Source organism: Leucopleurus acutus (assembly GCF_964270905.1).
Source record: "Leucopleurus acutus genome assembly, chromosome: 14".
NCBI classification, from domain to species: domain Eukaryota; kingdom Metazoa; phylum Chordata; class Mammalia; order Artiodactyla; family Delphinidae; genus Leucopleurus; species Leucopleurus acutus.
Window position 1 is genome coordinate 78,875,719 of NC_139156.1, and position 14,013 is coordinate 78,889,731.

General features: G+C 36.1%; 1 protein-coding gene across 3 annotated transcripts in view; it reads left to right on the forward strand.

The window, feature by feature from the left end:
- Positions 1-14,013, forward strand: part of ERO1B (endoplasmic reticulum oxidoreductase 1 beta) — a 63,945-nt gene that overhangs the window by 21,221 nt on the left and 28,711 nt on the right. For 2 of the 3 annotated variants that reach the window (XM_082854842.1, XM_082854844.1), the window contains 4 exons: positions 3,985-4,026; positions 5,068-5,130; positions 5,610-5,692; positions 10,905-10,978. In XM_082854842.1, the coding sequence (XP_082710968.1) occupies positions 3,985-4,026; positions 5,068-5,130; positions 5,610-5,692; positions 10,905-10,978 (262 nt within the window). The remainder of the gene's footprint in view (positions 1-3,984; positions 4,027-5,067; positions 5,131-5,609; positions 5,693-10,904; positions 10,979-14,013) is intronic. The other variant, XM_082854843.1, reaches the window with a different exon arrangement.

The following is a 14,013-nucleotide window of genomic DNA, read 5'->3' on the forward strand; positions in this document are numbered from 1 at the left end:
CGCCCTTCCTTCCTTTTTTCCTCCCTCCCTTCCTTAAAATACACCAGTTATTTTGTAGAATCCCCCTTATTTGGGGTTTTTCTGGTCTTTCCTAATGATTAGATTAAGGTCATGCACTTTGGGCAGGTACACCATAGAAGTGATGTGTCCTTCTCAATGCCATATCAGGAGGCACGTGATGTCGTCTTGATCATGTGGTTATGGTGGTGTTTGCCATATTTCTTCATGGTAAAGTGGGAAAATTTTTTGAGACTATGAACTATGAAAATATCTCATTTTTTATCATATTTTTGCCATCATAAGTTTTAGCATCCACTGATGATTCTTGCCTGAATTAATTATATGATAGTTGCCAAATAGTGATTTTCTGATTCCATTTCTTCTACATTTATTAGTTGGCATTCTACTGCAAGTGAGAGCTTTTTCTTTATTTATTGTATGTTTATGTCAATATATATCGTTACCATCATGTTTTTTTATAACAGCTTTATTGAGACATAATTCACATACCATAAAATTCACTCATTCTAAAGTGCACAATTCAGTGAGTTTTAGTATATTACAGAATTGTGCAACCATCACCACTATCTAGTTGTAATGCATTTTCATCACCCCAAAAAAGAAACCCCTGCCCATTAGCAGTCACCCTGTTTCCTACTCCCTCCTCCTGCTGGAAACCACTAATCCACTCTCTGTCTCTACGAATTTGCCTATTATGGACACTTCACGTGAATAAAATCATACAATATATGGTCATTTGTGACTGACTTCTTTTGCTTCGCATAATGTCTGGAAGGTCCATCCATGTTGTAGCATGTATCAGTACTTCATTCTATTGCTGAATAATATTCCATTGTATGGATATACCTCATCTTGTTTATTCATCAGTTGATGGACATTTGGGTTGTTTCTACTTTTTGGCTACTATGAATAATGAATAAATATCCAGGCACAAATATTTGTGTGGACATATGTTTTCAATTCTCAAGTATACTTTGGAGTGAAATTGCTAGATCATATAGTAACTTTAACTCTTGAGGAACTGCCAAACTCTTACCATTGTGCTGTACAATTTTACATTGCCTCTAGCAATGTATGTATGATGGTTCCAGTTTCTCTACATACTTGTCAACACTTACACTGTCTTGTCTTTTATTTTAGCCATGCTTACAAATGGCATCTCATTTTGGTTTTGATTTGCATTTCCCTGATATCAAGCATCTTTTCAGGTGCTTATTGGCCATTTGTATATATTTGTCAGAAAAATGTCTATTCAAATCCTTTGCCCATTTTTAAATTGAGATGCCTTTTTATCGCTCAGTTGTGAGAATTACTCGGTTTTGCACAATATGTGTTTCTAAGGTTTTTTTTGTTTTTTGTGGTACGCGGGCCTCTCACTGTTGTGGCCTCTTCCGTTGCGGAGCACAGGCTCTGGACGCGCAGGCTCAGCGGCCATGGCTCACGGGCCCACCCGCTCCGCGGCCTGTGGGATCTTCCCAGACCAGGGCACGAACCCATGTCCCCTGCATTGGCAGGCGGACTCTCAACTACTGCACCACCAGGGAAGCCCCTCTAAGTTGTTTTTATGTTAAAATAATCAGTTATTTATTGTCTACAGTGGATTATCCTCTGTAGTCTTAAATTTCTAATAAGAATAAATGAAGGTGTTTATTTGCATGTAAATCCCCAACATAAGAAATCTAACATAAGTATTTAAAAATTTCTGTCTATTCCCTTCCCAGTGTCATTCTCTTTCCTTTCTTTCCAGAGATGAAAACTATCCCTTTATGTTGGTTCTTTCAACTAATGTGAGGATATTTGTATTTCTCTCTCTGGGGAAAATTCAGTAGGCGTTTCATATTGAACCCAAACTTGTCATGATACAGAGTTACAATTTGCATTCTATAATTTGAAGTCTAATTTAATCGTGAGGCTCACTTAATTTTGTAATTTGCAGATTGCTTCATATTGTTAGTGGCAACAGCTAGGTTTATTTCATGTTTGATTTTAGTTATTAACTTTACATTTATCATTACTTTTAAAAATATATTTATTTACTTGGCTGCGTCGGGTCTTAGTTGGGGCATGCAGGCTCAGTAACTGTGGCTTGCGGGCTCTAGAGCGCAGGCTCCGTAGCTGTGGCACGCAGGCTTAGTTGCCCTGTGGCATGTGGGATCTTAGTTACCCAACCAGGGATCGAACCGGCATCCCCTGCATTGCAAGGCAGATTCTTAACTATTGGACCACCAGGAAAGTCCCCTATCGTTACTTTTAATAATTCTTTTTTGTGATTTTTATGTTATTCATTATGATCATCTGTGGTGCCTATCCCCATATTTCTCAATAGCCTGTATTAAGATTTGCTTAAGTCAGGTTACTGCATTCAGCATCAAACCTTTTAAAAAGCTGCTAGTACTTTGGTTTTAGCATATTATACTTGTTAGAGGACAACAGTAATGAGAGGGCATTTTAATAAGTATTCCATATTTTAAGTTCAGGGTCTGATAACTATAACTGTTACATTTGACTTGAGTTTTATACTTTTCTCTCTTCTGCCTTCTGTTAGTGGTGCTAGAAAACACTGAGATGATAAAATATTGGCAGCAAGTAACGTTTTAACTATATGATATTGGGGGGAAATTTCTTATCATTATTGTTTACATTCTTCAGCCTGACAGAAAAATATTTATTCTGAATATTTGACTAAACTTTATCTATGAAACATGAAAAAGTTTTAATGGGTAATTTGTAATTAATTTGATAGCCCATAGATTCAAATGTTGGAAATCAGTTCCCTGGGTTGATCAGAGGATCAACCTGGGATTGCCTCTTTCAGATATGATTTTTGCTCAAGATTGTGTTTGATAAACCAGCTGTAATAATTCATAGATTTATTTAAGCCTGAAACTAATTATTGGTTTTACAGAAAAGAAAGACCTATGTGAAGTTCTTACATTGGTAAACCCTAGATTACCTAGATTGGTAAGCCCTAGGTTAATCATATGAGCCAAGGAAACTTTTTTTTTTAATCTTATTGAAGTGTGGTTGATCTACAATGTTGTTAATTTCTGCTGCACAGCAAAGTGACTCAGTTATACGTATATATACTTTTTCATATTCTTTTCCATTTTGTTTATTTTATTTTATTTTCTATTTGTTTTTGCGGTACGCGGGCCTCTCCGTGCTGTGGCCTCTCCCGTTGCGGAGCACAGGCTCCGGACGCGCAGGCTCAGCGGCCATGGCTCACGGGCCCAGCCGCTCTGCAGCATGTGGGATCTTCCCGGACCGGGGCACAAACCCATGTCCCCTGCATCGGCAGGCGGACTCTCAACCACTGCGCCACCAGGGAAGCCCCCATTTTGTTTTTTCACAGGATATTGAATATAGTTCCTTGTGCTGTACAGTAGGACCTTGTTGTTTATCCATCCTATATATAATCGTTTGCATCTGCTAATCCCAAACTCCCAGTCCATCCCTCCCCCACCCCCCCTTCCCCTTGGCAACCACAGGTCTGGCAGAGAACTTACTCTTGCTCTCTAGTATTAATTCAAAAGTATGTAAATTTCAGATGTCAACTTAGAGTAGAAATTTAAATTAAGCATAATATATTTCAAATAATTTTTAATTTTTAAAAAGTTTCTGTGGAAAGAAAATTTATGGAAAAAGTGATTTCGCTAGGTTTTTTTTAAACCTAAAAATTATGTAACCTATTAATTACTGCATTGAGAGTTATTAGAGCTGATTTTGACACTCTTTGTTTCAGTTTTCTATACTGTGATTTACAAGTCTGTAAATTGGGATAGTTGTTTACCTTTCACCTCAGGAGGTAGTATGAACACAGAATTTGAATGAATGTATATTTTCTCCTCATGGACTAAAATAAAATAGCCTTTGAATTAGAACAGTGGCATTAATAATTCATGAAGAAATCTCAAAAAATAAAAATATCATTTTCTAAATTTTTGTTTTTGTTCTTCTTTTAAGAGTAAAATTCCAGTTGGAATTAAAGCTGGGAGTTCTAATAAGGTGAGTCACTTTTCTTCATTAAATATTTCTGCTTTACATAGTGAAACTTGCCCCTTACTGCTTGTTGTAGTTGCTGAAGAGAACCATGATATGGTTAGTTAGGAATGGACACTTTTTTGTATGAGAATCCCAAATCCTTAATTTTGTAGCAAGCAGTGAGGTGTAGTGTATTCTTTACAATTAAACTATATAGCTGCTTTTGAAATACTTTAGTTGTGTTTTTAGAACTTCTAGAATAACTATAAAGTACTGTAGTCAGTGTCAGTTTACCTAATCAACAGGCATTTTGTCAGGCGTGTATTTTTACTCTTCTGTTTCAGCTGTTTTCAACTATTTCAGTCATATTCAGGATTATATTGTATAAGAGTAAACAATTATCAAGATATTTAGAGCATAGTACTTTTCAATGGCATTAAAAGGTTATCCTTTTCCTCTTATGGGGTATGTCATAATCTACTTGGCCATTCATATGTTTTTGAATAACAGTGTGTTTCTAGCTTTTCACTATCATACATATGTAATAAAGATCATCCTACCCTCTCTCTCTGCTTCCCTATGCATCCTTTCTCCATTTTCTTGTGCTCTCTACCTTTGCAGTCTTTGGTTTGCACTCCCTCTTTTATTTATTTTTGTTTCAGATCTACAATAAATAGTATAGACAATTGAAATCCCTTCTGAACTCCTTTCCAATCCCATTATATTTCCTCCCTCCCTAGAGCTAATCACTTTGCTGAAGTTGATGTCTATCCTTCTGTGATACTTTTTCTTTTTATATTGTATTATACATGTATCCACAAGTAATATATAGATCTGTTATACAAAATTTAAAACAATTTTTAATATTATATTTTGTATTTCTTCAAGTTAAAAACATTTTTTTTACTTTATATTTTTACGTGGTATTGTGCTTTTGAAATTTTGTCTCTGCTAATATATGCAGATTTTGTTAATTTTAATAGCTGAACTATTCAGTTGTATAGATATTTGTATAATTGTGTGAATAGCCATTCCTCTGTTGATGGACATTTCAGTTGTTTTCAGGTTTTTGCTATCACAAACAATGACGCACTGGCATCTTTGTCTTTCGTCGAATTGTGCCCATATGTAAGAGTTTCTCTAGGTCTATATTTAGAAGTAAGATAGCTGGGCCAAAGGGGATGCCTATCTCAACATTACAGGAGAGTACCAAATAACTTTCTAAAGTGGTTTTGGTTTTTGTGTTTAAATGTTGCTCTGGATATGGATTCAGCAGTGGGACTGCTGGCTCAAGGGTTTATTCATATTTACAGCTCTACATAAATAGTGTTAAATTACTTTCCCAAGAGGGTCTTCTCAGTTCACATCATCACCAACATACCAATGCAAATTGCTACATTTTTAATGTCTTTGCTTATTTATTAGGTGGAAATTTGTGACACATTTTCATTTGCATTTCTTCCATGTGTTAGGGATTCTGATAATAGGATGTATCTATATTTAGTATACATCATCATTGACAAACTGACTCTTCTGCCAATGGAACCTGAAATAAAGACAAAGGTAATAATTGATACTAAACTTACATATTATGAATTTCTTTTCAGTACTTGAAAGTGGCAAACAATACCAAAGAATTAGAAGATTGTGAACAAGCTAGTAAACTGGGAGCAATTAACAGCACATTAAGGTAAATTTCATTTTAGTAGTATTAAGAAAATATCCCCTTGTTTAATTTATTTATGATAGAAATCTTTGGTTTTTCTTGTGATTTGGATTAAACATTAAAGTTTCAACTAATCTTTGAAAGGAAAAAGTTACTCTTTATCCTAAATTTCATGATAGCTTTGCTTCCTCTTAGCTTATTTGTTCTGAAATTTCTAAGTCATCAATAATGACTATTAAAAAGGAAAAATTTAGGTGATTTCTCATTTAGCAGGGTTTATGGGTCCATTCTTCCTGATTATTATGGGAAAAGGAACTTGAATCTCTTAGTCTTTTTAAAATAGTAATTCAGTCTATATGTTACATTTTGAATGGTAAAGGTTTCTATTAATGTAACTGTTAACGTTTCATAGATTTTTTTTTTCTGTTGACTTTATTTGCTCTAAGTACAAACCTGCTTTTGAAGGCCAACATGAGTAATTTGTAAGTGGTCTCAGATTACGCAGTATAAAATGACTGAGCAGATCTGTAGTTGTGAGTGGGGAAGGGAATATTACAGAAATTCTTTTTAATTTCCCTGTTAAGATTTGTAATTATGTACCATAATTGTTAAAGACAATAAAGTTAGTAGTTTTATGTATCTTATTTATTGATGAAAAATTCTAATATATAAAAGTAGAAAGGATAATATAATAAACACCCATATATCCTCTACTCCAAATGAATAAATGGTAACATTTTCTACCATGTTTATGAGAAAAGAGAAATGCCAAAGATGAATTTGAAATCCCCTATGTTTATTCCCCAATCCTGTTTTCTTCCCTCTTTCCTTAGAGATAACTGAATTTGGTATGTATCCAAGTCCATGTTCTTGTTTTTAATTTATATATATATATATATAGTTTGTGTACATGATTTTATTTTTCCTTTATGTAAATGATATAACGTGATAATTAACATTCTGCAACTCTTTTTACACTGCACATTTTGCTTTCTAGATATATCCATGTTAGAATGAGACAAATCTCTATGTTTTTTTAGCTGATAAATTGTTTTCATCATATAAATATGCCATATTTTGCTTATCTGTTCCCCTACTGATGGCCATTTAGGTTGTTTCAAATTTTTTACTTCTACAAATTATGCCACCTTGAGCATCCTTGCTAACGTTTTTTGTATACACTGGAAATAAAATTGCTGAACCCTAAGCGTGCCCTCTTGCAGCTGTTCTTCATATAGCCTGGTGGCTTTTCTAAAACACTTGTGTGGCTATGTATGGCCTCCAGCACTGCGAACTTGCTTTTTTCTCCACATCCTTGCCAAAAATTGGTAATGTTTGATAAGTGTGAAATAGTATCTCATTTTTCCTTAATTATATTTTGTTGATTATTAGTGAGTTTGGGCATTGTTTCCTCTTGTTTATTGGGCATTCTGGTTTCTTATTCATTCAACAAACGAATGCCTACAATATGCCAGGTGCTATTCTAGGATTATAGCGGTGTAAGTGGGAAAGAAATTCCAGCGCTCCTGCAGCTTAATCCTAGGCAGAGATGTGCAAGAAACAAGTAAAGTTAGTGCTAAGTAATAAAATGATGATGAATGCCAGGCAGAAAAATGATGCAGGGAAGAGTGAGAGAGAGGGCTAGGGGTGAAGGTGGTTGCACTGTTTTAAATTGTTGGTCCAAGAAGGCCAGAGTGATAACAGGCAAAGCGCTCATGAAGGCCTGAGTCATAATATGGCTGCCTGGGCATGTAGCGGGTGGGGAACAGTATTCCAGGCATGCATAATGGTTAGTAAAAGGCCCTGAGGCCAAAGCTTGCCTAGACTGCTTGAGGAAGCACAAGGCCAGTGTGGCTGGAGTATAGTGAACAAGGACAAAGGAATGGAAGACAAAATCAAAAGATGCTAGGGATGGGAGGGGGCAGGAGTAAGGCGAGGTGGAGATCTTGTAACATCTTGAAGACGCTTATTATGAATATTGCTTTTAAAACTGAGTGAAATGAAAAGTCACTGGAGGATTTTGAGAGTGTGTTGGGGAGCCAGGTGTTATGTCGTGGAAGCCTGCTTCATGTGGTTATTGTAGTAATCCTTGTAAGACATGATGGTGGTTTAGTTTAGGCTGGGGTGATGGCAGTGGAAATGATGAGAGGTGGTCAGATTCTGGATAGATTTTGGAGGTAGAGCTGAGAGTATTTGCTGAAGGATTGGATGTAGGGTATGAAAACAGAGAGGAGCTAAGAATGATTACAAGATTTGGTTGTAAAAAAAAAAGGAGCTGCCATTTATTGAACTGGGGGCACCTACCGGAGGAGCAAGTTTGATGGGAAATTTTAGTTCAACCTTGGACTTGTTAAGTTTGAGCTGCCTGTGAAATGTCCAGCAGGCAGTTGGATATACAAGTCTCAATTTCAGGGGAGGGGTCTGGGCTGTAGATAAAATGTGGGAGTCATTCAGTGAATGTGTGATATTTAAAAACCATAAACCTGAGTGAGATTACCAAGGAGAGAATATAAATAGAGAAGTGATGCAGGGACTGGGCCTTAAGTTATCATAAGATTTTGAGGTAGATTGCCTGTTAATATTCTTTGCTATCTTTTCCTCCATTGGAGAAGGGGTGCATTTTAAAATTATTCTGTAGGCATTCTTCATATAATCTGATAATAATTCTTTGTTGCCTGTATGGGTTGTTAGGGCTTGTCTTTTAACTTTGCTTATGGATTTTTGTTGTTAAACTGAAGTTATTAATTTTTTAAACTTTTAAGTTTAACACACACATAATAAAGTATACAAATCTTAAGTATAAAGGCCAATTTAATTTTACAAAGTGAACCAACTCTATTAGCCGCCATCCAGAACAATATACTTGCTACCCAGAAGATCACATTATGTACTTTCCTAGCCATTACCACCTTCCAGAGTTAATCATGATTTTGAGTTATGTTAGTAAAGATTAGTTTTGCCCATTTATATACATGGAATAATATAGTGTGTATTCTTTTGTATCTGGCTTATTTTATGTAACATTATGTTGAATAATATTATGCTGGATGTCTTGGCCATTTCACAAAATATTTAGGTGGATATTTGCTGGTACATGTGGTATGCATTTCTGTGGAGAATATACCTAGGAGTGGAATTAAGAACTGCCAAATGGTTTTCCAAAATGACTGTACCAAAATACATTGCCGCTAGTAGTAGTGTACAGGAGTTCCTCATTCCACAACTTCTCCGACAATCGGTACTGTAATTTTTAAACAACTTTATGGAAGTGTAATTGACACACAGTAAACTGCACCTATTCAAAATGTACAATGTGATGTTTTGACATGTGTACGTTCACAAAAATCAGCACAATCAAGATGGTTATGTCTGCACTTCTCAAAGTTTTCTCATGCCCCAGTGTGATCCCTCCATCCCATCCCTTCCTGTCCCTGTTTCCCACTTCAAAGATGACTACTTTAACTCACGGCACTGTCTTGATAGAAAACCCTAGGTTAAGCCCAAGAGATTCTTCTTTAAGTACCGTGGCATCCATCTTCATACTGACTTTTAGAAAAGCTGGACTAGATGACCTCTAAGGTTCCTTATAACTTGTTTATAAACCAAACTGGGCCAGCTCTATTAGCATTAGATTAACATTCCATATCTTTTCTGCTACCATGGCTTTAGGCAAGGGTTAGATGAAACAATCCAGAAAACTTCATCAAATAAGTGTGCTGAAAGTTCCTCTAAGTTAGTCATATTGCTCATAAGAAAATAGGCATTTATATCAAAATTGCTTTGTTCTTTACTATTTTCAGCAGAAGACTTATCTGATTAAACATAACTATAGTTATCATTTTAGCTCTAACTAGAGCTTAGGCATTCTTGTTTTATGGCATCATATATTTCAACTGAGTCACCTATGATATAAAATTTTCCATTAACTTTTATGAAGTTAGTTATATATTCCCATAGGAGAAAAAAAGTCCCATGGTAAATTGAATTGGAAATTTTTATTGGTAAAGTTGTAGTGCGGCCAGCCTTATATACTTCCTGTAGTCGTTATGCTATGCAGCAGCTTCTCAAATACAAAATAAGTTATTGGCTATGACAGTACCACATTTATGAATACCTGATATATACTTGGTACATCATTTTTTTTTTGCCTCATTTTTTTTCCTTTAGGGAATAAAGATGGTATATATGCTACCATCATGTATTTAAGACAGAGAAGGTCTGAATATAGGTTAAGGTGAATATAGGTCAAAGTTTATTTGAATGAGTGTAGTTGTTCCTTTATCAGTCCTCCAGGTCAGAAATCTTGATCATAGGACTTCCCTGGTGGTGCAGTGGTTAAGCATCTGCCTGCCAATGCAGGGGACACGGGTTCGAGCTCTGGTCCGGGAAGATCCCACATGCCGCGGAGCAACTAAGCCCGTGCGCACAACTACTGAGCCTGCGCTCTAGAGCTCGCGAGCCACAACTACTGAGCCCGCAAGGCACAACTACTGAAGCCCACGCACCTAGAGCCTGTGCTCTGCAACAAGAGAAGCCACTGCATTGAGAAGTCCATGCACCACAACGAAGAGTAGCCCCCGCTTGCCGCAACTAGAGAAAGCCCATGCACAGCAATGAAGACCCAGTGCAGCCAAAAATAAATAAATAAATGTATTTATTAAAAAAAAGAAATCTTGAACATAGATTTTGTTAAATGTGACATAATGTGTAAAATGAATGATATACTGTGATGAAAGTGACATTGGTGTTACTAGGGAATAGCACATTGGATGGAAGATCCTAGAAATGCATTTTTTAGTATTTTGGGTTGTATAAGTAGAGAAGCAATTTAAATTAAAAGAATTATGAAAGTAAATTTAATTCCTACTTTAGGAAAAAATAATACATAGTTAACTACAATTTCTAAGTCAATTAAAAAGACCAGCCTGAATTTCATGTTTAACTACGTCTTATATATATTTGTAAATTAGTTTTCTGGTCAAAGTAGTTACCATTGAACTAGGGCTAAAATAGTTTTAATATAGTTAAGAAATATAAATTACTCACAGAAATAAATATGTCTTTCGTATAACTTGTTTTAATCATTCCTTCATGTGACTGCTAACTGAATTTGTAACACCATCTAATTAATAAAGACGTGATCTCAGATTATCTATTTTTAGTACACTAGAATACAGTGTTAAAGTTTTCAACTCCAGATTTAATCCTTTTTCTTTTTTATTCCTCCTTCCCATAGTAATCAAAGCAGAGAAGCTTTCATTGACTGGGCAAGATATGATGATTCACAGGATCACTTTTGTGAACTTGATGGTAATAAAAGAAACTATTGTAATTACATTATTTTAACTTTAACCCTTTTAAGACCCTTAAATCAGTGAAGTTACAGTCAGAGTTATAGCTTAAAGACACAGCATGTTGTATGTGGATCTTATTATTCATAATGGTGTTTATTGAGAACCGATGTTCCAGGCCCTGTGCTAAGTGCCTTAAGTACATTATTTCTTAGCTTTACAACTACCCTAATAGGTGTGTATTATTTTATATCTGGGGAAACTCTCAAAAAGACAAAGTAACTTGCCCAAGATCACACAGTAGCAAGAGGCTGAGACAGGATTTAATCCCAGATCTGACTGAATCCCAAACCTGTCTTCTTTCCATTGTGACACCCCACCTCCTATGGACCTCTAATTCAAGCCACTTAGTTATAGGTCTGTGACCATGTTATAGAAATGTTCACACTCGAATTAGTTGGAGGTCTCAACAAACTAACATAAAGACACCTTCCAACATCGTGGAGGACTCTAATTTGACTTCCCCACAGCCCTCTTTCCAAGAGTCCCCTGGAATGGAACAAATGGTAGTTCAGTAGTAACTACCACTTCTTTTAACAGAAAATAATTGATGTGACTCAAAATTTTTTATCTATAGGAGAATACTCCCAATAATTGTGTTGAGTAGGCTTAAATCATTCATTTGGCCTCTCTTTACCTTTTACCTTGGTATTGTTATTTTCTGGTGGTAGAAAAGAATTTGGGGTTCAACCATGCGTAACTGAAAACAGGCAGCAGAAGTTCTTCTGAATTTTTAAAGCATCTGGCACGGTTTGCTTTCTAAAGACTTGTTTTAAAGATTCTTATGTAGAATTGTGTCTTTAATGCTGTCTGTAATGGAATAAATTACAGGGCGCTTCTACAATAGTATGGTAAATTGAGAAGATGCTGGGAGAGGGAGTGTTATTACCATGTTTTGTATGGTTTCAGCAAGGAAATTGTTAAGAAATCTGAACAAAGTTTTTTTCGATATGATAATGGGCAATTCATAAATACCCCTATTATGATATTTGGAATTGGCAACGGTTTTATCAGAGCAAGCCGTTGTTCCTGGGTAAGCACTCACGTGACTGACTGCTCTCATTTGCTTTTTGGTTGTCAATCTAATTATATTTGAGTGTTTAACACTCATAGTCACTTCTTTCCAACTTCTCATGTATTCTTTTATTAAAATATTCTGGATAGTGCTTATTTAACAGGTTTTCAGATTAAAAAATCATTTCTGTGAGTATATATTTCTCTTTAGGTATTTAGTAAAAAATACTCAATTGTAGAGATTGCTTGCTATGATTAAATTGATGTGTTCTATTGTCTGTCATCAGTATAAATAGTGTTAATTAATTTTTCAGTAGTAGCTTCTTAAATCGTAAAAGTGGAAGAGGTGTCCTATAAAAATTTCCATAAAATCATCCTTTAAAAATTTTAGGATTACATATTAAAATAACTAGTTGTTTTTATATTTTTTAAATTAATTAATTTTTGGCTGCATTGGGTCTTCGTTGCTGCGCGTGGGCTTTCTCTAGTTGTGGCGAGCTGGGGCTACTCTTCGTTATGGTGTGCAGGCTTCTCACTGTGGTGGCTTCTCTTGTTGCGGAGCATGGGCTCTAGGTGCATGGGCTTCAGTAGTTGTGGCACGTGGGCTCAGTAGTTGTGGCTCGTGGGCTCTAGAGCGCAGGTTCAGTAGTTGTGGCGCATGGGCTTAGTTGCTCCGCGGCATGTAGGATCTTCCCGGACCAGGGCTCAAACCCGTGTCCCCTGCACTGGCAGGCGGATTCCTAACCGCTGTGCCACCTGTTTTTATATTTTATGTAATTCTTAAACACGTGAAACCATGCTACTAGTTGGATTACCACGATTCTCCTGGGTAGTAATGTTCATGTGTGTCCCAAAGTTTTTTACCTGCAGTTGAAAAAAAATACTATCAGAGTAGCTTTGGAGTCATTGTTTAGTTATTTCAGTAATCTAAAATCATTAGATTAGGGACTTCCCTGGTGGTCCAGTGGCTAGAACTCTGTGCTCCCAGTGCAGGGGGCCTGAGTTCGATCACTGGTCAGGGAACTAGATCCCGCGTGCCGCAACTAAGACCCGACGCAGCTAAATAAATAAATAAATATTTTAAAATAAAATAAAATCATTGGATTAAAACAAAAAGTCTAAAGAATATTCACCCCAGTTATTGGAATATAGTCAAACACCCTTGCTCTCTGCTGTTTTGTTTTTGGTTTTATCATTATTTGAAAGGAAAGATGATCCTCATAGATCAAATAATAGGTTTTTAAATAATTCAGCGGTTTAAGGTAAGCTGCTCTCCCTACCTCTTATTTTTTTTTGATATTGTTTTTATGCATGGCTTGCTGCTTCCTTTGCTTCAGGTTTATGCTCAAATGTCACCTCCTCAGAGAAGCCTGCTGTCATAAAAGAGTAACCACTTTCACTTTCTATCTCTGCACTGCTGCCTGCTCCCAGAGTACTAAGAACTATGTGAGAAACACTATTTAGTTTATCTGTATGTTGTCTGTCTTCATCTAGATTGTGAGCGACTTGAGAGCAAGGACCGTGTCTGTACAGCAAGGACTGTACAGCAAGGACTGTATCCCTAGTGCCTAGAACACTGCCTGGCCATGGTTCATGCCCAGTAAATATTTGCTCAATGAAGTAGTTAGTTCATAAATAACCTGAACAGTGTGATAGATTTTTACTTTTTATTTTTCCCCTTGAAACAGGTTCATTGATACATTAAAAATACTGCTTAAAACACTGGTTTCTAAATCTGGCTGTGTATCAGAATTACTTGGATGCTTTATAAACTATAGATTCTCCTTGACTGAGGAAATTATGTTTTAATAGTGAGTTAGTGGCAGTTTGGGGTAGCGTTGGAGATGGAGGCTTGTACACCCAATCCTGAGTCTGTAACCTTATATTTTTTGTCTGTGTCCATAAGCAAAAAGCTTACACGCTAAGTTGTCCTATGCAACCATTACGTATTAAGAGATACATGGGTTAGAAGGTGGGAAG